The sequence below is a fragment of the Syngnathus leptorhynchus genome, chromosome 7, assembly GCF_054491065.1.
Source record: "Syngnathus leptorhynchus isolate UIUO chromosome 7, UIUO_Slep, whole genome shotgun sequence".
NCBI lineage: Eukaryota > Metazoa > Chordata > Actinopteri > Syngnathiformes > Syngnathidae > Syngnathus > Syngnathus leptorhynchus.
This window is the reverse complement of record NC_141201.1, coordinates 14,734,212-14,758,784: the sequence shown is the minus strand read 5'-3', so window position 1 is coordinate 14,758,784 and position 24,573 is coordinate 14,734,212. Positions and strand designations below refer to the sequence as shown.

The 24,573-nt window shown below is 42.2% G+C and overlaps 1 protein-coding gene across 3 annotated transcripts in view; it reads right to left on the bottom strand.

The window, feature by feature from the left end:
* Positions 1-24,573, bottom strand: part of nf1a (neurofibromin 1a) — a 158,180-nt gene that overhangs the window by 23,610 nt on the left and 109,997 nt on the right. For all 3 annotated transcript variants that reach the window (XM_085915635.1, XM_085915638.1, XM_085915636.1), the window contains 5 exons: positions 11,631-12,063; positions 11,189-11,529; positions 10,780-10,982; positions 5,800-5,993; positions 5,521-5,661 (listed from right to left, as the gene is read on the bottom strand). In XM_085915635.1, coding sequence (XP_085771761.1) covers positions 5,521-5,661; positions 5,800-5,993; positions 10,780-10,982; positions 11,189-11,529; positions 11,631-12,063 — 1,312 coding nt within the window. The remainder of the gene's footprint in view (positions 1-5,520; positions 5,662-5,799; positions 5,994-10,779; positions 10,983-11,188; positions 11,530-11,630; positions 12,064-24,573) is intronic.

Below are 24,573 nucleotides of genomic sequence, written 5' to 3'. Positions count from 1 at the left end.
GGAAAAATGGCACCGTTTCATGAAACGAGCGCACCAAGACGGACCTTCCCTGAAAAAATTCAATTTTCATTTGTTTTTCTAGCGTTGCTGCTTTTAGTTGAATGGTGACCGTCGAAACGCTTCTTCCACTCGTTCTTTGCTCGATGATCCACTCTTCAAGACTTTCTTCTAACTCGGGCCACCTCGCCTTACGTCCGTGGAAACTCAGCTGCGTCTTCTTGACCTGTCGGAGCTCGTTTTCCAGCTTCCTCCACTTGCAAACCATCGATTGGTTGATTTCAAATTGTCTCGCTGCTGCTCAATTTCCATGCTCTTCCGCGTAGCTGATGGCCTTCAGTTTGAACTGTGCTTGATACGTGTGTCTCTTTGCCATTTTCACTGTTGTCATAACAACAATGTTTTGCATGACGCATGTACCCGTTCTTTTATATACAATCCACGCCCACACTTCCCCATTCAACTTTCTCATGGCGTTCTCTATTATGTCAACCGTACAACAACAACAACACACACAGGGCGCGCGTACTGCAAATCCACGCCCACAATTCTCCCTATAACGTTCTCATGGCGCTCTTTAATATGTCCGCCTTACAACAACACCACACATCGGCACCACCGCATGATAGGGTGCGCCACACACTTTGAAGAAAATCTAAGACGTTAACCCCCGCCTAATAAACGCTATGCTAAAGCTAACAAAGTACGCCACTTGACTATCTCGGAATTGGGCCGCATTTTTGGCCTTTTATAGAGACCAGAAACTCCTCCTAGAGATTTTATCCCTTTTATCCCATCATTTTCAAACTTCGGGTGTTTCATCTAAAAATGTTTAGGATGATAAGTTATTGAAAGCTTTTTATTTTGTTGGACGCGGTTGGCGTGACAATGCACTGTTTACAAAGAAAAATCGTGTTGTCTGGGTGAAAACTCATGAAACTTTGCACATACAGACCCAACATAAAAATCAACATTTTAGATTCATTGTGCAAGTTTAAAAAAAAATGCCTCGACAACACCCTATATTTTAGAGTTATTGTCTTATGTGCAAGTACCACAAACATGCAAGTAATCCAATGTGCAGGGACCCCAACGTGGCTAGGGTTGTGAGGGCCCTTATAGGCCCTTATAGGGCCCTCGCAGCTCTAGATATTTATTGTTTTTCAATTGCTATTATTTTTGGTATACTCAAGTTTTATTCCCTTACTAATTTATTTTTTCATCATTTCAGGTCATATTTAAAGTTGAGTTTTCAAGGACTCAACAAATTTTATTTTCCTCAAAATTCAAGGATATAAAGATCCAAGGAGCTTTTTCTTGTTATACTAATACAGGGATGTCCAAACTTTTTGCAAGGAGGGCCAGATTTGATAAAGTGAAGGGGCCCGGGGGCCAGTAGTTATTTCGGACATTTTTTTAACTACAATTTCATCCAGATAAACACTGTTATAAAACAAATTTCATTCTCCCAATTGTCTTTATTTTTTAAATGACAAAATAACCAAATATAAGCCACTCAGGCAGATGCGAACAACTCTAAAAACACAAATTCTGCCTTTCATTCATATCTGAAGAGTCCGATAACATTGAACAAACTGTATGAAATACCTTAAATTTACATGAGTTTAAAATTATTTTCGCCTCATGAACATTTTAAACAGGAGTTATAAGTAATACATAAAATACGATAACATTGAACAAACTGTATGAAATACCTTAAATTTACATGAGTTTAAAATTATTTTCGCCTCATGAACATTTCACACAGGGTTCACGCAGCCGGCCGGCGCATACCCTTTTTACAACGGGTTTATTTCCGCATTTGATTTGCGCATGCTCCGCATAGCAGGACAGCTGGAGTCATGTTCTCGCTGTGAAATCACGCCGGGTCGCGCGAGATTACATTTCTGCGGCATAAATATAAAATAGCTTTGGTACGTGTGTATTAAAGCGCTGGTCAACAATGGCGGCGGGCCACATACTAAAGATTTGATCACAGAGGCTGCGGGCCTGATGAAATTTGACCACGGGCCGCAATTGGCCCGCGGGCCGGACTTTGGACATGCCTGTACAAATACAATGTTTAACATGATATGGCACAAAATACGAAGCCCGCAGTCCCTGGTTTACTCAGTGAGTCCTAAGACCTGTGAACCAAGACAAACACTAACATAAAATAAATATGATAAAGAGAAAAGGCAGATGCTTATTCACCATTTGAATCTGTGCAAAGATGCATCAAAGGTGTGGATATAGGAGAATGAAAATGCAAGAGGATTTAATTAAACATATTTACAAGGTCCGTTTTGTGCTTGACGAAAACAATGGAGAGCATGAATAAAGTGTTCAATGTGCAGGGATACATGAGCATGAGGCTATGACACTTTTGAGTAGTTGATTTTAGGTAGTTGAACACTTACCAAGTTCTGAAGTCAATGAATAATTGTCTGATTTCATAATTTTCCATGCCTAGTCACAGTCAAAAGCTCCACCATCGTTCCAGTGGCCAAGAAGCCCACCATCACAGGATTGAATGACTACAGACCTGTCGCTCTGACATCTGTGGTCATGAAATCTTTTGAGAGGTTGGTGCTGAACCACCTGAAGCATGTCACGGGTCCCCTGCTTGACCCCCTCCAGTTTGCCTACCGGGCAAACAGGTCGGTGGATGATGAGGTCAACATGGGACTGCACTACATCCTGCACCACCTGGACACCCCAGGAACGTACGCCAGGATCCTGTTTGTGGATTTCAGCTCAGCGTTCAACACCATCGCTCCTGACATCCTCCAACAGAAGCTCATCCAGCTCGCGGTGCCTGCCTCCACCTGTCATGGATCACCAGCTTCCTGACCAACAGGAGACAGCGTGTGAGGCTGGGGAGCATCACATCTGGTCCCAGGACCACCAGTACTGGCGCCCCTCAGGGGAGCATCCTCTCCCCACTGCTCTTCTCTCTCTACACCAACGATTTCTCCTCAGGTGACTCTCCTGTGAAGCTCCTGAAGTATGCAGACGACACGACTCTCATCGGACTGATCCGGGACGGTGATGAGACTGCGTAGAGACAGGAGGTGGAGAGGCTGGTCGACTGGTGCAGCCAAAATCACCTGGAGCTGAACCGCTCAAGACCGTGGAGATGACAGTGGATTTCAGGCGAGATCCTTCACCACTTTCACCCCTCACTATCCGCAGTAATACCATACTCTCCTCAGACACCTTCAAGTTCCTGGGTACCAAACTCTCACGGGACCTGAAATGGACCGGCCACATAGACTCTGTCCGGAAGAAGGCCCAGCAGAGGCTGTACTTCCTGAGACTGCTCAAGAAGTTCAACCTGCCGCGGGAGCTGCTGAAGACCTTCTACACTGCCATGATCCAGTCTGTCCTCTGCACCTCCATCACTGTCTGGTTTGGATCGGCCTCCAAACAAGACAAGCACAGACTGCAACGGACAATCAGGACTGCAGAAAAGATTATTGGAATCAACCTCCCATCTATCCAGGACTTGTACCTGTCCAGGACCAGGAAACGCGCAAGCAACATCTCTACAGACCCTTCTCACCCAAGTTACAGTGTTTGAACTACTCCCCTCCGGACGGCGTTATAGAGCTCTGTACGCCAAAACCAGCAGACACAGAGACAGCTTCTTCCCCCAGGCTGTTGCTCTGATAAACTCACACCACTCTTAGAGTCTCAGAGTCATTGCTGTGCAATAACATCCTGCTCTCCACACCTTTTTGGATTGTCTACACTGTTTGCACTATGTGTCTTCTCTGCATCCATTGCAGCCTGGTCATCCTGGAAGTAGGACCCTCCCATCTGTGGTTTCTTCTCAAGGTTTCTCACTTCCACTAGTCGGAGATTTGAGTTTTTCCTTGCCCCCATGGGAGTTTAAGATCAGGGGATGGCTGAGAATATTGTCATTTGTCATTTTCACATGTCCTGAGTGTTGTTAGTCACCTAAATGTTGAACAGAGAATGTGATATAACGAAGTCAAATTCCTTGTTTGGCACGCTCAAACATGGCAAATCAATTCTTCTTGAATCTTGAGGACAGTTTTGCATTTGTCTATGTTTAACTCAAACAAATTGAAAGCTAATGTATCTATAGTATGGGGGAAAGACACCCCATAATTTAATGAAACTTGTTTAGAGGATGGACGGCTCGGTGCCGCACTGGTTAGCATGACCGCCTCACAGTTAGGAAGGCGCGGGTTCGGTTCCACCTCCGGCCCTCCCTGTGTGGAGTTTGTATGTTCTCCCCGGGCCCGCGTGGGTTTTCTCTGGGCACTCCGGTTTCCTCCCACATCCGAAAGACATGTTTGGTAGGCCGATTGAGCACTCCAAATTGTCCCTAGGTGTGAGTGCGAATGGTTGTTCGTCTGTGTGCCCTGCGATTGGCCGGCAACCAGTTCAGGGTGTCCCCGCCTACTGCCCAATGACTGTTGTGATAGGCTCCAGCACGCCGGCGACCCCCGTGGGGACAAGCGGTACAGATAATGGATGGATGGAGGGATGTTTAGTGGATGACCTGAGCAATTAACCACATGAGCATAAGGAAAGGCTGCAGTTAATTGAATGTCCTGAGTAGACAAAGACATTGAATATATCCAGCTCTTTCAGCTATTTAATTGTTCTGCAAATAAAAGAACAAGCCAGTGAATATGTTCCTATAGAGTCTCAAGTTATGTTGAAAATGATATGATGTGCAAACATTTTTTATAGGACATGACAAGTCTAAGACTGGCTACTCAGATGAAACGGTCCAAACAATGGACCTCTTTCAGTGTACAACTGCTGTGTACAATAATAGGAGTCAGGGCTTGGGTTTACTATTGTGTCTGTTTGTGTGTTGTTTTTGTTCAAGAGTATAAAACCCAACTAGGATGTAGTACATACAGAAGCAAGTGAACTGAGATTGTCGCTTTACCTTTACAGTCAAGAAAGACGGATTTATTTCTTCAAGTGGTAAGTATTTAACAATTTACAGACCAATCATTAACACAATAATTTATCGATATACATTTGTGCTACCTTAAGGACTCTGATATCAAGTTGATAACTTACAAAATATAAAGTGAAATAGCATTTAATTCCGGCTACGTTGCACTTCTTGGATCATCTAAAGTAAAATTAGTTTAGAATATGGCTTTGCATCTTCTTGTCATTCCATCTCCCTTGTCAATAACTACCAAAATTAAATCAAGGCAACAGCTCTTTCTGGTTATTGAAAATATTTTACCTGAAATCCAAAGGGCTTCTTCACTTCACTGAATAAGTAACTATAAGAAGTCAAGTTGCCTGTGATTGACCTTTTGTGGAAAACCAGTTTTCAGTTGACAGCAATATTTTGAAAAGCTCTATCTGGTTAACAGCTACCAAGAAGTGAACAAGTACTGGGGGCATGGAGCTTGAGGATCAAACCACACGCAGGCTTGACTAGATTTGCAGTTTTTCTGAATGTATGAACCAAAATCAAGTAGCATCCTCCCACATTAACACAATAGGGGTTAACCTTACCTTACTCGAGACCAATTTGACATTCCCAGATGCCAAAGCCACAGCAGTATCAGCCATGACCTCAGCCTTGATCGAGCCCAGCCCTCCTGTGGCGCTAGTCTTAATAAAGCTGTCCAACACCACGTCCAATAAATCAGTTATCTAAAAGCAATATGAGAGCATTTCAGCCAAATGAATTGTCTGTCCGTCCGTCCATCCAATCTTCACAAGGTATTGTTAAAATCTAAATGAAATGCTTTAATTAAAAAAAATATTTCCACAAGTCATTGTCGTGCTTACCTGCCCAAGGCTGCCCCAGATCTTAGCTTGAATGGATGGATACATTTGCTTTTCATTGATGGTCATGGTGATGAGCTTGTCTAAAATGGCAGTGACACGTTGCCGCTTGGCATCATCATTGTGTTTACAAAAGCGAACAAGGTTTAGCAGCCAGGGTGTCATGTACTCCAGACAAAGATGTTTCAACTCGATACCTGCAGAACAATCATTAATGTTAACAGATTAGACACACACACACACACACACACACACACACACACACACACACACACACACACACACACACACACACACACACACACACACACACACACACACACACACACACACACACACACACACACACACACACACGCAGGCAGACGGGCGGGCGGGCGGGCGGGCGGGCGGGCGGGCAGGCAGACAGAGACAGACAGACAGACAGACAGACAGACAGACAGAGATATGGCTTAGGTTGAATGCCGTGTCAAATTATTTCTTCTTTTCCCCCAATGTCCCAGAAGGCAACACCTTCTATGTTTGCTAGCTGGCTAGATAGCTTGCTAGCCACTTTATTCATCACATGAACAAAGTAGATTTGCTTACTAAAAGGTTGTTGGTGATACATGTGCAATGGTAAAATGAGGACAAAGTGATCTTATAAATATGTTTGCAGCGGTATCTTAAGACCTCGGTCTGCCACACGCACACATGTACGCCATAATTATGAAGCTGATGACAATTCGTGACGACATAATGAAATACCACCTTCATTCCCTGTGTCAAGCTGTTTTTTATCCTTAATATGGTTTTAAACAGATTTGCTAATCAAATCGAAAATACCTGCATCTTAGCTCCATCATAGCAGGAGTTCAAATTTCTCTTTATTTTTAGATGTTATTTAATAAAATTCATTGGTTCTTCAGTAAATTCCTTCCAAACAGTGAATAGAAGTCAGAACGTGCTTCTTTACTATGACATGACATGAGCAATTCCCCTGCCTCCCCGACTGCCGGTTTGCTCTCAGCAAAAACGCTGCTGAGTAACTGGAGTCACAACGGTCCATTGAGCGACACGACAATGGTGACAATTTATCCACTTGCTGCGCAAAGGGCTGAAATAAACAACGGTGTCACTCTGTCCATGTGGAAAATGCAATCTGTATAAATAATCTCCGTTATAAATTACTCTGTAATCTGACTACCGTAATTCCTGGACTATAAATTGCTACTTTTTGCACACGCTTTGTCGTCCGGTGTGGCGTATCTATGGATTTTTCGTGATTTTTGTGATGACTAATACAGATACATTCGTAAAAAGGCTGTGGACCGCTGTTGTGCGGCACCGCTTTGCTGGGTGGAGGAATATGTGACCAGACACACGGTCACTCAGGAGAAGAGTGGTGTGTTGATCGCATGTCTGTCCGCCAGGCAAATAGTGCCGTATAATTGACACAAAGAAGAGACAGAATGAGATCAAGACGGACATTACTGAAGAAAGGATGCTTTTATACACAAACCCTCATTATGGGGGACAAAAGAAATGCATAGGATGCCGATTTTAAGTTAAAGGCAGTTGATTTTGCTCTTAACAAAGGAACTAGAGCTGCTCATGCACTGTAGAGGTTTCATCCGGTCACTAGAGGGCACTGGGCTATTGTTGATGACATCTTGTGTCACTCTTTTCTTTCTTTATTTCCCGGTCATGTCTGCTTTGGAGTATACGTGTAGCTCATATCACATTGCCAACTTTGCCCCTGTAAGTGGTCTTATTTTATTCTTACATCTCTAGTCTTACATCAGAAAATGGATGGATGGACATTATCAGCACTTATGGCAAAGTGGTAGAGTCAGTTCTTTTATTTTGCCCTCATGAGTAAAAAATATTAGGAACAGCTTCAAATTCTCCGTTCTACATCACTGCAAACCACAACCACTATGACGAACACCCACTCATCCCACTAGTTTGTATAACCGTATTTTTCGGACTATAAGTCGCAAATTTTTTCATAGTTTGGCCGGGGTTGCATGAGGGTGCTCTAGGCCTGTGGAATAATTGGAACTGCACCTGACGATGAGTCTGACAGCGCCGCATATACTTCCGGAGTCAGCGGAGTTGTTTATAAGTGAGACAGAGGATAAAGATTTTGATGGATTTAATGATTTGGAGTGACACGGATGGTTTGATAAACTTGCTATTTATGTCCTAGTTATTTGATATATAGTTTATATATTGTTATATAGGCCTGAGGAATAATTGGAACTGCAACTGATGATGAGTCTGACGTCAACGCAGCATCTACTTCTGCAGTCGGCGGAGTTGTTTATAAGTGACAAAGTGGACAAAGATTTCCATGGATTTAATGATTTGGAGTGACACGGATGGTTCGATAAACTTGTTATTTATGTTATAGTTATCTGATATATAGTTGATACATAGTTATATAGGCCTGTGGAATAATTGGAACTGCAACTGATGATGAGTCTGAAGTCAGCGCAGCATCTACTTCCGGAGTCAAGTGACACATAGGACGAAGATTTTGATGGATTTAATTATTTGGAGTGACACGGATGGTTTGGTAAATTGGTTATTTAAGTTATAGTTATTTGATATATAGTTTATATATACACCGTAATTTTTGGACTATAAGTCGCACCGGAGTATAAGTCGCACTTTTGGGGCAAATTTATTTGTCAAAATCCAACACCAAGAACAGACATGAACCAGCAACAACAGGCTGAAAAAAGCATTTGTGTGATGGACTTGGCATCGGAATTCAAAGTGCTGAGATTGAACATAAATTCATTTCTGAGGACTAGATCGAAACTGCTGGTGTTGCTAATGGGGTTGCCAGGGGTTACCAGCCAAGTCCCAGTGAAAAAAACAAAGGAAAACAGGAAAACAAAACAAAAACAGACATGAACCAGCTACAACAGGCTAAACGATACGATATGCTAACGTGACATGTACACAAACGAGAAGCTGAGAAGGGGCCTGACGTAACATTCAGAGTTATTCAAGTAAGTATTACATAAATAACACGTTCATCAAACCATCTGTGTCACTCCAATTCATTAAATCCATCGATCGTCCTTTATGTTTAACAATGCCGCGTATGCGCCGCATATGCTGACGTCGGACCCGTTGTAAGTTGCATTTCTAATTATTCCAGACCCATATAACGATATATAAAGTTTATTTCAAATAACTATCATATTACAACAATATTATCAAACCATCTGTGTCACTCCAAATCATGAAACCCATCGATCAAATTCCTCGTCCTTTACGTCAACAACGCTGCGCTGTAGCGTTAAAAAGTACCAGGAAAGACGTGGGTTTGGTAAACGGCTATTTAACAAAACAAGAGTTCAACGAGCCAACAACTACTGAACTGTAACGATAAAAACATATACAAGTTGCTACACGAAATAAAATATATCAAATAACGATAACATAAATAAGTTTTTCAAACACTGTGTCACTCCAAATCATTAAATTCTTCAAACGTGGGGCCCTTCGTCATCTTCGTCATCCCGTGATCAAATCCTTTGTCCTTTAAAGTCAAAGTTAAAGTTAAAGTCCCAATGATCATCGTCACACACATCTGGGTGTGGTGAAATTTGTCCTCTGCATTTAACCCATCCCCATGTGATTTTGATCCATCCCCTGGGGGAGAGGGGAGCAGTGAGCAGCAGCGGTGCCGCGCTCGGGAATCATTTGGTGATCTAACCCCCCAATTCCAACCCTTAATGCTGAGTGCCAAGCAGAGAGGCAATGTGTTCCATTTTTATAGTCTTTGGTATGACCCGGCCGGGGTTTGAACCCACAACCTTCCAGTCTCAGGGTTGTGGGTTTATGTAAACAACCGCTGCGCGTTGCCGGTGACATCACTTGCAGTTCAAATGACAGTAAACCCTTGCTACATCGCGTTTCGTTTATCGCGGTTTACATCGCGGATTTTTGAATTTTGAAAATTTGTGAAAAAATTCACATATTAGTCGCTCCTGAGTATAAGTAACTCCCCCACCCAAACTATGAAAAAACCGCGACTTATAGTCCGAAAATTACGGTAGTTATATAGGCCTGTGGAATAATGAGAACTGCAACTGATGATGAATCTGACGTCAGCCCCACATGTACCTCTGGAGTCAGCAGCGGCGTTGTTTATAAGTGACACAAAGGCTGAAGATTTCTATGGATTTATTGATTTGGATGGTTTGATGAACTTGTTATTTATGTTATAGTTATTTGAATAACTGTTAATATGCTATGTCAGGGCGGCTCGGTGACGCACTGGCTAGCACGTCCACCTCAAGGTTAGGAAAGTGCGGGTTCGATTCCACCTCCGGCCCTCCCTGTGTGTAGTTTGCATGTTCTCCCCGTGTCTGCGTGGGTTTTCTCTGGGCACTCCGGTTTCCTCCCACATCCCCAAAAAAAAAACATGCTTGGTAGGCCGGTTGAGCACTCCAAATTGCCCCTAGGTGTGAGTGCGAATGGTTGTTTGTCTCTGTGTGCCCTGCGATTGGGTGGCAACCAGTTCAGGGTGTCCCCCGCCAACTGCCCGATGACAGCTGGGATACGCTCCGGCAAGTCCGCGACCCCCGTGGGGACAAAGCGGTACAGAAAATGGATGGATGGATGTTATGTCAGGCATGGCCTCCGGTCCTCGTTTGTGTTTATGTAATGTTAGCACACCGTATTGTTTAGCCTGCTGTTGCCTATTCATGTCTGTTCTTGATGTTGTATTTTGTCAAAGTTCCCCATAAATGTGACTTGTACTCCAGTGCGACTTGTTTTTTCTTCTTTATTATGCATTTTATGGCTGGTGCGACTTGTACTCCGGAGCAACATATAGTCCGGAAAATACGGTATATATTGTATTATACAAGACATACATAAAAAACATTTATTACATACGCATACATACGTACAGCTGCACGTCATTTAGCGCCATTCTGTCGCGTTATTCGGCGTGCGGTGGCTCATTTGGTTACTTACTAGATTTACTGAAACCAGAGATACACTCCTCCAGAAACTCCAGCGTCAGATGGGGTTCATTGGCAGCAAGTGTCTTACTGATTGACACTATGAAAAGAGTGTTGTTGGCTGGAATGCAGAGGCCTGATGTCTCCAACAACTGCCCTTCTATCTTCAGGTTGAAGGTACAAGTCAAAGCACACAACAGATTGTAAGCCGCAGATCTGAGCAAAAATGGAGACAAAAAAGACAGAAATTCACTAAACAATGGTGAAAAGGTAGAGAAAAGAAGTTTTTTTTTTTTAAAGCAGTAAACATGCCTGTTGTATTCAAGTCTTTTCTTGATAAATTTATCTCTGGCTTCATTTTGTAAATACAAGCATGTTGATTTTTTTTTAATTAACTGAAATTATTAATCTCTATGACTGACCTGAGACTGGGGTCAGAACTACCCAGGTTGAGCAGAGCAATATTTAGCAGCGTGCCAGGAACATCTTTGGGTCGGATCTTGGTGTGCTGAGGGATCGAGTCAGGCTGTGATAGCTCCCATCGTGTTCGAATGTGGATGATAGACTGAACAATTGCATCACATTCCTGATGCATGAAAGTAAGAGGTGTGCCCTGGTTGGCCATGGTGAGTGTGAACTGACTCTCATCTACCAGACATATCTCCTCAATTTCAGAGGCATAGTAGACATCGTTGAGGAAGACAGGCTGTCCAAGAACACGTGTCCGTTCAGCTGAGGTGACTTGCACTGCTGTTGAGCCAACCTGGGGGAGAAGAAAATAATAGAGAAACTTGGGTTAGTAATGAAGTTAAAAGTAGGATAAACTGTCTACATATTAAAAAATGACTACTGATAAAACCTCACCTTTATTGAAACTTTAGTATCCTTGTGAGCTAATTTGAGGGCATTATGGAAAACTTTGAGATCTTCCTCCAGAGTAAGCGTGGCAGCAGGTAGCTTCTGTTGGTCAGGTTCAATGTGCTCAGCTAGCTTAGCTGGAGAGTCGATGAACTGGAGCCTCTTACTACCTTTTAGACCAGTCAGAAGCCGCTCATGGTATTTCGTGTACTCTCTTACCCAAGTATTGCAGTTGTAAACATAGACAGCAGCTACGTTTTCATATGCAAAACCAGGAAAGACCACAAACCACTTGGACAAAAAATCTGTCTTGAAGCGGTTGCTTGGGCCTACATGAGTTAAGTCTACCACAATCTCATATGGTTTGGCGTAGTAAGGTTTCAGGGTGAGGAGAACATGGTAGATGAGCAGATCTCCATTTATCTGTCCAGTTTTGAATCTAAAAGAATGATATAAAGACAAACATTGTCATATTAAAGGTTTTCTGTGATGATGTTGGGCATGATCAATGTGTAAGTATGTGACAAAAATAAATATTTTTAAATAAACATATTTGTCTTCTGTCTGCAGATTTCTGGTACATAAGCAACAGATCAAAATAACAACAATATTTAGTGGGCTAGGAAGTTGGATCATTGTTTTTTGAGAAGGCATCAGTAGAAATAGTGGAATCCCACCAAGATCTCTTTCTGCGGGGAAGTAAGTATTAACACAAAATTGTGCAACATCAAACAGTTTCGGCAATATTCTGATACTGGGCAATATGTGCATTTAAGTATGTGACAAAAATAAATCTTTATAAATAAATAAATAAATAAACATTTTTGTCTTCTGTCTCCAGATTTGTGGTACAAATGCAAGGGGTCTAAAATAATAACACTATTTAATGGGCCAGGAAGCGGGACCATTGTTTTTTGAAAGAGCATCAGTAGAACTTTTGCAACTCCACCAAGATCTTTTTCAGATCAAACATCAGTTTGGGCAATATTCAGAATTATTTAATTCATTTCCCCCTCTAAATATATTTAAATTAAAGAACAGAATGGAACAAACTATAGCTCTGTGGCTGTTTGTCATGCTGCTACAACACTTCATCAATGCAGACCTTCCCGTTCCAACTATTGAGTCCAACCAAATTACCAGAGAGTACACAAATACAGTGGAGCCTAGGAATTCGAACGTCCCGGTTCTTGAACGATTCGGTATTCGAACAAAAACTTTTTTTTTTTTTGCTTCAGATGTCGGACGAATTTCTGTTGTCGAACCTCGCGAGATGAGCCGAGAGGACCCGCATGCCAACTGACTCCGTTCGTTATTACATTCTCTTTACTCTGAGGATTGTATCAACTCTAATCATGCCTCCAAATGAAGCAAGTGGGAGCAGTAAAGCCATCCTAAAACACAAAGACGCTCCTGAAGCAATGTGACAGTGAGCGCCCAGCGCGCTGCGGTTGCGCGATCTGACAAAATTAAGCTCCCTGCGCACTGAGGTCTACTTACATTTTGGAAAGTCCATGAGAACTTTAAAAATATTTTCTAAATTTTAGCGACCGCTCTGTCACAATAATACGACCAGCGCGGTGCAGTTGCGCGGTCGGCGACGCGTTGCAGTTGCGTTGCAGTTGCGTTGCAGTTGCGTTGCAGTTGCGCTGCAGTTGCGCTGCAGTTGCGCTGCAGTTGCGCTGCAGTTGCGCTGCAGTTGCGCTGCAGTTGCGCTGCAGTTGCGCTGCAGTTGCGCTGCAGTTGCGCGATCGGACAAAATTAAGCTCCCTGCGCACTGAGGTCTACCGTAATTTTTGGACTATTAGTCGCTCCGGAGTATAAATCGCACCACCCATAAAATGCACAATAACGTGAAAAAAACCATATATAAATCGCTCCGGATTATAAATCGCACTTTTGGGGCAAATGTATTTGTCAAAATCCAACACCAACGACACGAACCAGCAACAACAGGCTAAACGATACGGTATGCTAACGTGACATACACAAACGAGAGGCTGAGAAAGGGCCTAGCGTAACATTCAGAGTTATTCAAATGATTATTACATAAATAACACGTTTATCAAACCATCTGTCACTCCAAATCATAAAATACATCGATCATCGATCGTGTAAACAATGCCGCGTACGCGCGCCGTCGGACTCGTGATTTGCATGTCTAATTATTCCACAGACCCATATAACGATACACAAAGTATATTTCAAATAACTGTCATATAGCAACAATATTACCAAACCATCTGTCACTCCAAATCATAAAATCCATCGATCATTGATCGTGTAAACAATGCCGTGTACGCGCGCCCTCGGACTCGTGATTTGCATGTCTAATTATTCCACAGACCCATATAACAATATATAAAGTATATTTCAAATAACTATCATATAGCAACAATATTACCAAACCATCTGTCACTCCAAATCATAAAATACATCGATCATCGATCGTGTAAACAATGCCGCGTACGCGCGCCTTCGGACTCGTGATTTGCATGTCTGGCGTGATGTGTGCTCGCATGCTGTCCATCACAAGCAGAGCTTGCATCCTAAATTGCATTGCTGCCCCTACTGTTTTTTTTTTTTTTTTTACATCACCACACTAAATTCTCTTCACCAGACCTGTGCTTTTTAAAAACTCAAAAAAACAGCGCTTTCCCCTCCCAGTTGTTGTGTCACGGCCAATGGTGAAATTTAAATCACCCTCGTTCAGTTTAGTTTGAAAATAACTATATTTCTTTTTCAGTTGTTTTTTTTTGTTTTGTTTATTTGTTTCATGAACTTGAATATTGTGCTTTAAAGTGTGAATTGCTTTATTCGTTTTTTCAGTGTATTAAAAATATGTGAGATGATCAACTGTACTAGTAAGTAATGTGTTAATGATCAAGTAAATATTTTTGAAAAAAAAAACACATATAAGTCGCTCCTGAGTATAAGTCGCCCCCCCACCCAAACTATGAAAAAAAAAAAGCGACTTATAGTCCGAAAATTACGGTATTTAAATTTTGGAAAGTACATCAGGAGTTTTAAAATATTTTCAAAATTTCAGCGACGGCTCTGTCACAATAATGTGCAGTTGCGCGGTCGCTGACGCGGTCGCTGACGCGCTACGGTTGCGCATTCGGCGGTGCGCTGCAGTTGCGCGATCGGACAGAAATGCGCGAATGAAATAATGCTTAAAAAAGGCGGGGGTTTTTTCTTGGAATGGATTAATTTTTTTTCAATTATGTGTAATGGGAAAACATGATTCGGAATTCAAACAATTCACTTCTCGAACAGCCTTCTGGAACGGATTGTGTTCGAAAACCGAGGCTCCACTGTACTTCAGACAAGGACAACAATGGCACGGCACGCGAGTGGATTGTTTGGTTGATACTGAGATAAGTCTGATTGCTTTGGGTTCGGCAGGGGGGCGGATTTTTTGGCTGTTGATTGCCACTGTGATTGGCCTGTCAAATCTGCCATATTCGGCGCCAGGTTTATGTTCCACAAGCCTCCCACTCCAACATGTACTTAGTGAGTAGTACAGACTACTGGGACACTAACCCACTTGAGATTGAAGGACTGGTTGGGCCATGTGACACCAGTGTCATGTTGGAGGAGGTAACAGCAGACAACACAATACAGGAAGAAAATCAAGTTGATATAGACAGGGAAGAGGCGGGAGCAAGGACAGAAACTGAACAAGAGGGAAACGCTTATGATCCTGACGCAAATGATCATCAGATGTTGAGCTCAGATGCAAAAAACTTGTCTGGTTGTCTGGAAATTTCAAGTGACCTTGGTAAACTGCCAAAATGAAAAAGTAAAAGTAAAAGTCCAAAATGAACGCTAGAGTCTGTATGCATTTCATAAGATGTGTTCAGTTCCTAGAACTACGACTAGTAAAATCAAAGAGATGCCTCATGACCTACAATGGGGTCTTCATGATATGAACATCCAACCCCTCCTTTTATGTGTGTTATTTATACATCAGGTGTGTATTGTAGGTCACAAACATAATGTACCATATTAAATATCGATAATAAATAAATGTTAATATTGTTCCTCTGTTTTAATTCTTAGCTAAGTCACAGTATACAGTGGGATATCTTTACAACAGACCCATGGCCTACTCATATTGCCCTTGGTGACACAATATCACACCTACACATTTGTTTTTGTTTGTTATTTTTAAAGACAATAAAAAGCACCTGTAGAACTCCTTCATACCACCCTCCACCACCTCTCCCTAACTACTTGAGAAGATGACATAAAGTTAAGGCAGTTAACTGAAAAGAGACCACTCGTTCACTCAGCGCTGCAAGCAGCCGGTCATACCGTGTGCTGCTTTTAAATCCCCTCAAAAAACTAAAGGGGACATTAACAACAGTATTAGCTGTTATTCATGCCTACTTATACTTAGGGCAATCAAAACAATAATCAACACAGGCATAGATCCCCACTTGCGGTTTAGAGTGAAAATAACGTGAAATGATATAATACCGCATTGGCCCGACTATAAGACGAAGTTTTTTCTACATTGAAATAAGACTGAAAAAGTGGGGGTCGTCTTACATTCGGGGTCTAGACATTATATCCATTCACAACGCTAGATGGCGCCAGATAACTTTAAAGCAAATGTCTGGTGATCACGCACTCACACCGACAGGAAAGCTTCAGAAGCCTCCAGTACGTTTGCTCTGTGAGTGGATCCTCCACGCATGGGATGCAGTTTCCCAAAAGAGCATCATCCACAGGTTAAAAAATGTTGCATATCAAATGCCCTGGATGGCAGTGAGGATGACGTGCTATGGGAGGAGCCAGCGGAGCCAAAGGATGGGAGTGAGGACAGTGACACTGAGCACGGTGAGGCAGAGGATGTTTGTGAGGAGTAATGTTCTGATCAGATCTCAGCTACTCTCAAGTTTAAACCAATTTGCATTATTTTATTGGAATGTTTTTCCTTATTCAGATTTGCTTCATGACTACAGTTACAGTTAGACTTCACTTTGAGGGTTAATGCAGTTATTGCAATTTTGTTGTTTTATCACAGGAGATTGGTTTATTTACATTTCAAAAACCAGAGGCCATTCATTTACAAATGTGATTGCACTTTAGTTTACATATTTAAATGTTCAGATATTAAGATGTGATAGACAGTGTTTGCATGATTTGAATGAGGAAAAATAACATGCTTTTTCTCTCGAATATATTGTTATAATTTGTTTCAGATGTACTGTAATTATTTTCTGTATAAAAATTAAATTTGGAGTTCAAAAAGTCATTTTTCAAACTTGAGTCTTGAAAAAGAGGGGGTCGTCTTATAATCGGGGTCGTCTTAAATTCAGGCCACAACGGTAATAGAAATGACATGTAAAGGTCATTGCATAGAAGCTTTTTATTATAAGTAGGTAGTAAGGCATGGATATTTAAAAAAAAAAAAAAAACTTTTTGGAAACAAATTCATTTATTAACAGCATTAAAATAATATTTCACCAAAAAATACGACACTGTTATTATAAATAACACTGCAGCGCCTGCAGGTCAGATTTATGCAATATGTTTATCTAATGAGGCTAAATCACATCAAACGGCAAACATTCTAACCAAATACTTCATCTTGAAGAATCAGTGAAAGAATACATCTAAATAAAGTAAAGAAATAAATAGAATTGTTGGTCTCCCTTTTTGGCTAGTGGCTTGGTCTGGAGAAAATTTTGTTGTGGTAATTCTTAGGATAGAGCCGAGGTGTCGGTCTGTTAACCGAAACTGTGACGGGCTTTGTTGACGTTCATGTGGCTGAACGTCTGCTCAAACACGTAACTAGTTAACTAGCGCTAGGCTAGACTTCCAGCATGCACATAGCTCCTTGTGTAGACTAGGGCGTCACAGTTTGAATAGTGCTACAGTACACCTGAACACACTTTCTACTGAGGTGGCAGACGAATCCAAACGCTCCACCCCGACCGGTATAGCTGGTGATATGGTGCCTGTTTCAGATAATATTACGTGTGTACCAAATGTTTACTATCAAATTCCTACGGTCGTGTCGTCCCGCCGCGCGAATAAACAATTGAGAGGTGATGTCAGGCCTAGAGAACACAATCTTACTTTCATTTCGTTCAAAAATCCTCTGACAATTGCGTCCCCTGACCAACCGATTACACTTAAACTTGGTTTTATGAATATTAGATCGCTTCATACGAAAGCAGTTCTCGTTAATGACCTCATCACGGAACATAATCTAAATATATTTGGTCTTTGCGAGACCTGGTTGAGACCTAATGACCTGCTACCGCTTAATGAGGCCTCGCCTCCAAATTTTGTGAGCTCGCATGTGGCGCGTCCTCGAAAAAAGGGTGGGGGTGTTGCCCTCATCTCGAATTCCGATCTTAGATTTACGCCTCGTTCGACTAACATATTTAAAACGTTTGAAGTTCTCACTGTCCGATCTACCGCTTTACCGTCATTTTATCTTGCTGTTATTTACCGTCCACCTGGGGCTTACGCTAGCTTCCTGGATGAATTTTCAGAATTCGTGGCTGATCTAGTGACAAACGCGGATAATATAATAATCATGGGCGATTTTAACGTCCACATGAATATACCGTCTGAGCCACTTACTTCGGCGTTTCAGACTCTTATTGATACGTTTGGTTTCACGCAAGCCGTACAGGTAGCAACGCATAAGAATGGTAATACCTTAGATTTGGTATTATCCCGAGGACTGGCAACCTCTAATATAACAGTACTGCCATACACTACTGTTTTGTCTGATCACTACTTAATAAAATTAGAAATTTTAGTTCTTAGTCAAAGACAAGATAGCAATCAGAATTACAGCAGCCGTAATGTTAACTCCATGACTGCGACTGCGCTATCTGAGCTACTGCGACCAGCAACTGCCGTATTGCCCTCATATGCCGGCTCTATTGATAATCTTACGAATGAATTCAATGCTACATTGTTAAATGCCATTGACTCGGTGGCGCCGCTACGTCTAAAAACTCGCCGTAGACTGCCTACTCCGTGGTTCACAGATGAAACACGTTCGCTTAAACAATTAAGTAGAAAGCATGAGCGCAAATGGCGTTTAACCAGACTTGAGGTTTTCCATCAGGCATGGCGCGACAGCCTCCTGAAATATAAAGATGCGCTTATCTTAGCTAAAACTCGTTATTTTTCGCAGGTCATTAATCTCAATAAGAACAATCCTAAATACCTATTTGATACGGTGGCAAAGCTAACACTACGCCAGCCAACCCCCGATAGCTCCTTTCACTCGGCTGACGAGTTCATGAAATTTTTTGCTCGGAAGATTGACTCCATTAGGGATGAGATCAAGATGACCATTCCGATCACTCAGTCAGGACCGCCGATTACCGGCGCCGATGATCATGCGATAACCTTTTCAAATTTTGAATGCGTGTCCCTCGAAAGGCTTACACAATTAGTTAGTGCGGCTAAACAAACAACATGTTTACTTGACCCGCTTCCAACCAAACTACTTAAAGAATTATTTCAAATCTTAGGACCGTCCGTTCTAAATATAATTAATCTGTCTATCTCCTCTGGGATAGTGCCTACAGCCTTTAAAACCGCTATCATTAAACCGCTACTTAAGCGACCAAATCTTGACCCGGACTGTCTCGGTAACTATAGGCCAGTTTCAAATCTCCCATTCATAGCAAAACTGCTTGAAAAAGTAGTAGCGCAGCAGCTTGTTGATTACATGGTCGCTAATAATCGATATGAATCTTTTCAGTCTGGGTTTAAAGCTAATCATTCCACTGAGACAGCACTTGCTAAAGTGACTAATGATCTCCTCTTAGCTATGGATTCAAATACTTCGTCGGTATTGTTACTACTAGATCTTAGTGCTGCCTTTGACACTGTTGACTTCAATATTTTGTTAGAGCGTCTTAAAGGTTGTGTTGGTATTTCGGGGTCAGCACTAGACTGGTTTTGTTCGTATCTATCAGACAGGACGCACCGAGTGGTCCATGGCAATGCGTCCTCTGAGCTCTATAAAGTTACGTGTGGTGTCCCACAGGGATCGGTGCTAGGACCACTTCTATTTAATATTTATATGACTCCGCTTGGGGACATAATACGTAAATATAATGTTAGTTTTCAATGTTATGCGGATGACACCCAATTATATATGCCATTATCAATGACAGATCCGCGGGACTGTTGTAATCTTGAGGCATGCCTTGCAGAGATCAAGCAATGGATGTCTCTCAACTTCCTTCGTCTGAACCCAGATAAAACTGAGATGTTGATAATTGGTCCAGCTCGTTATCAACATTTATTTAAGGAAACCGCTATAACTCTGGATAGCCGTATTATCACTCAGAGTGATACTGTAACTAATCTCGGGGTAATATTTGACCAAACGCTCTCCTTTCAACAGCATATTAAAAATATAACCAGAATAGCATTTTTTCACCTTCGTAATATTGCTAAGATTCGCCCAATCCTCTCGACCAGTGATGCCGAAATTATTATACATGCATTTATCACGTCGCGCCTGGACTACTGTAATGCATTATTCTCTGGTCTTCCCAAGTCCAGCATCAAAAGTCTACAGTTAGTGCAAAATGCTGCTGCGAGGCTGCTCTCACGGACAAGAAAATTTGATCACATTACCCCAATATTAGCCAATTTACATTGGCTCCCGGTCCATTTAAGATGTGACTTCAAAGTTCTTTTGTTAACCTATAAATCATTGCATGGCTTAGCGCCTTCATATCTCGTCGACTTAGTTGTTCCTTATGTTCCGTCTCGTAACCTTCGTTCGCAAAACGCTAGTTTTTTAGTGACACAGAGGGCCAAGAAAATGTCTGCAGGGGCTAGAGCATTTTCCATTCGGGCTCCAGAGCTCTGGAATGCCCTGCCAATGGATATTAGAACTGCTACCTCAGTAGAAACATTTAAGACACGTTTAAAGACGTATTTCTATGATGTGGCCTTTAACCTCTCCCCGACCCCACTCCCCCACCCCTCCCCGGCTGGGGAGGTGGTTAGGTGACACCCATGCTGACGATGGCTATCTAGATTCTCGTGGACCAATTCACCATGAGGGAACTGCAGTGGAATACCCTCCTGGAGGACATTGCCAGGACAATCGAAGGCACCTCCGACAGCTCTTGGCTTTGGCCTGGGCATCCACTTTTTGGTTTCCATATGATGTATTTTATGTGCCCTCTTTGCATCCATTGCAGCCTGGTGATCCTGAAAGGGGGATCCTTCCATCTGTGGTCCCTTCTCAAGGTTTCTCATTTTTCCCCTTGTAGGGGTTTTTTGAGTTTTTCCTTGCCCTTTTGGGAGCCTAAGATCAGGGGATGCTTTGAGAATTATTGTCAATTGATTGTCTATGTGAAGCCCTCTGAGACTGCTTGTGATTTAGGGCTATACAAATAAACTTGACTTGACTTGACTTGACTTGACGTAGGTCGAGCCAAATTGTCCACTCTTTTTTAACATTCGGCACTGTGTCCACCTTTCTTTTCTTCGGGCCCCTCATTTTAATGGAAGGATTCCTGAGGAAGGTTTGTGGGTGACTTTAGCGTAAAACTGTATCTGAAAGCTCAGCGTGCGAATTACGAGAACGCTGACGTCACAGCTCACACTCGAAATTCGACACTGATGTAAATAGAGCGCGGAGTGGGCCGGGTCCGTACTACTTAGTACGTACACGCACTTGTGAGTGTGCACTGAGTTTTCTGACACGGCTTCCAGGAGTAAATGTGCGGGCGGGCGCTTCCCCATCTCCTGGGGAAACATAGTAATTGCAGGGAAAATGCCCCCAATTTTTGTTTTAATAATACAATTTATTCAGGTTTGGCGGGCGGGATTAAACGGCACCGTGGGGTGGATGTGGCCCGTGGGCCAGAGTTTGCCCATAGCTAGTCTAAATCTCAGTGAAATTTCTTGCTAAAATGCTAAATGTAGTGGCTTACAGTTGCAATAAAACTTTTCGCATTCTACATATTAACCAAATTACTTGGGGATTGTGGTTTATTTTGATGTGTAGTATATTTTTCGCAGTGTAAATGTATCATGAATGTGCAATTGTATACAATAATCCCTCGTTACATTGTGGTTCGATTATCGCGGCTTCAGTACGTCGCGGATTCCACCCCCCCAAAATAAATTCACAAATTCAAGATAGACCTACATTGAGGAATTATGGCACAAAAGTTGCCCACACGTCAGCAGAAGGCAAGGAGTGTCCACACAATTGCAGTCCGTACACGTGTACATTTTTATAAAAAAAGTTGTTATAATAAGAGTTCTAAAAACATATTTACAGTATTGTACCTTGATATAAATTTTTTTAAAATAAGAGTTCTAAAAACCTATTTACAGTATGTACACTTGTACCTTATTCTAAAAAAGTTGTAATGAGTGTTCTAAAAACCTATTTACAGTATGTATACTTTAGCTAAATATACATATGTCACGCACGCACGCATCATATTTATATTACCATAATTTTCGGACTATAAGTCGCGTTTTTTTTTTCAGTTTGGGTGGGGGGCGACTTATACTCAGGAGCGATTTATATGTAAAATTACTCCCGAATTTTCAAAATTCCAAAATTTGAGATGTAGCGAAACCGCGATAAACGAACCGCGATGTAGCAAGGGGTTACTGTAATTTGAACTGCAACTGACTTTTGTTTGTTTGTTTGTTTGTTTTATTTAGGATCCCCATTAGCTCTGGCAATGCCAGCGCTACTCTTCCTGGGGTCCTTCGACCATATTTTGGTGATCTAGCCCCCCAATTCCAACCCTTAATGCTGAGTGCCAAACAGGGAGGCACTGGGTCCCATTTTAATAGTCTTTGGTATGACCCGGCCGGGGTATGAACCCACAACCTTCCAGTCTCAGGGCGGACACTCTACTATTAGGCCACTGAGCTGTCAGCGGCGAAGCACACACGCGGTGTTGTTTACATAAAGGACAAAGGATTCGATCACGGGATTGAATGACTTGGAGTGACAGAGATTGTTTGATAAAATTGTTTATAATTATATGGGCCTGTGGAATAATTTTAACTGCAACTGACGACAATTGTTGTCTGACGTCAGCGTCGACAACAGATAAAGCAGTGCACACGCGGTGTTGTTGACAAAAAGGACGAGGAATTGGATCCGTGGATTCAATGATTTGGAGTGACACAGATGGTTTGATAATATTGTTGTTTATATAATAGTTATTTGATATATACTTCATATAAACAGTGGAGCCTCGGTTTTCGAACGTCCCGGTTCTCGAACAAATCGGTATTCGAACAAAAAATTCGAGATTTTTTTTGCTTTGGATGTCGGACGAAATACGGTTGTCGAACCTCGCGAGATGAGCCGAGAGGACCCGCATGCCAACTGACTCCGTTCGTTATTACGTTCTCGTTACTCTGAGGATTGCATCAACTCTAATCATGTCTCCAAAGGAAGCAAGTGGGAGCAGTGAAGCCATCTTAAAACACAAAGACGCTCCTAAAGCAATGCGACAGTGAGCGCCTGGCGCGCTACGGGCGGTTTCGCAATCGGACCAAATTACGCTCCCTGCGCACTGAGGTCCACTTACATTTTGGAACGTACATTAGGACTTTAAAAATATTTTCTAAATTTTAGCGACCGCTCTGTCACAATAATGCAACCAGCACGGAGCAGCTCCGCGATCGGCAGCGCGCTACGGTTGCTCGTTTGGCGGTGCGCTGCAGTTGCGCGATCGGACAAAATTGAGCTCCCTGCGCACTGATGTCCACTTAAATTTTGGCAAGTACATCAGGAGTTTAAAAATATTTTCTAAATTTCAGCGACGGCTCTGTCACAATAATGCGAACAGCGCGGTGCAGTTGTGCGGTCGGCGACGCGCTACGGTTGCGCGTTCGGCAATGCGCTGCAGTTGCGCGATCAGACAAAAATGCGCAAATGAAAAAAATGCTTAAAAAAGGCAGGTTTTTTATGTCTTGGAACGGATTAATGTTTTTGCCCATTTTTTGTAATGGGAAAATATGATTCGGAATTTGAACGATTCACTTCTCAAACAGCCTTCTGGAACTGATTGTGTTCGAAAACCGAGGCTCCACTGTACTTTACATATCGTTACATGGCCCTGTGGCATAATTTGAACTGCAACTGACGACAAGTCCGACGTCAGCGGCGCGCCACACACAGCGTTGTTTACAGAAAGGACGACAAATTTGATCGGTGGATTTAATGATTTGGAGTGACACAGATGGTTTGATAAATGTGTTATTTATGTTACAGTTATTTGGATAACTGTTAATGTTACCTCAGGCCCGTTCCCAGCTCTTCGTTTGCGTTTGTCACGTTAGCATACCGTATCGTTTAGCCTGTTGTTGCTTGTTCATGTCTGATCTTGGTGTTGGGTTTTGTCGAATAAATTTCCCCCAAAATGCGACGTATACTCCGGTGCAATTTATAGATTTTTTTTCATTTCATTGTGCATTTTATGGCTGATGCGACGTATATTCCGGATCGACTTTTAGTCCGAAAAATACGGCAGTTATACATTATTTTCTGTATGTCACTTATACTACGTATTAATATAGTATTCACATGTTTGAAACTATTATTTAATGTTCTAATGATCACATATGCACTTATATGGTTTTATACAGTGTTTCTCAACCACTGTGCCGCGGCACACTGGTGTGCCGTGAGAGATGTTCAGCTGTGCCGTGGGAAATTGTCCAATATTAATTATGGACCACATTGTAAACAGGATCGCCAAACCACTGGTCAGTTAGCGCAAGGCTTTGCGAGCATGCGTGGCAAATCGAAGAAACTTGAGATTCCATGTTGTGTCGGTCTGATTGTATTGCATCGGCACGTATTCAGTTTGTGTGTTGCTGTGTGCTTATAATAACAGTGACACTATTACAGCTGTGGTGTGTTTGTGGTCCCATGGAAATCAGAGCATGCAGTTCG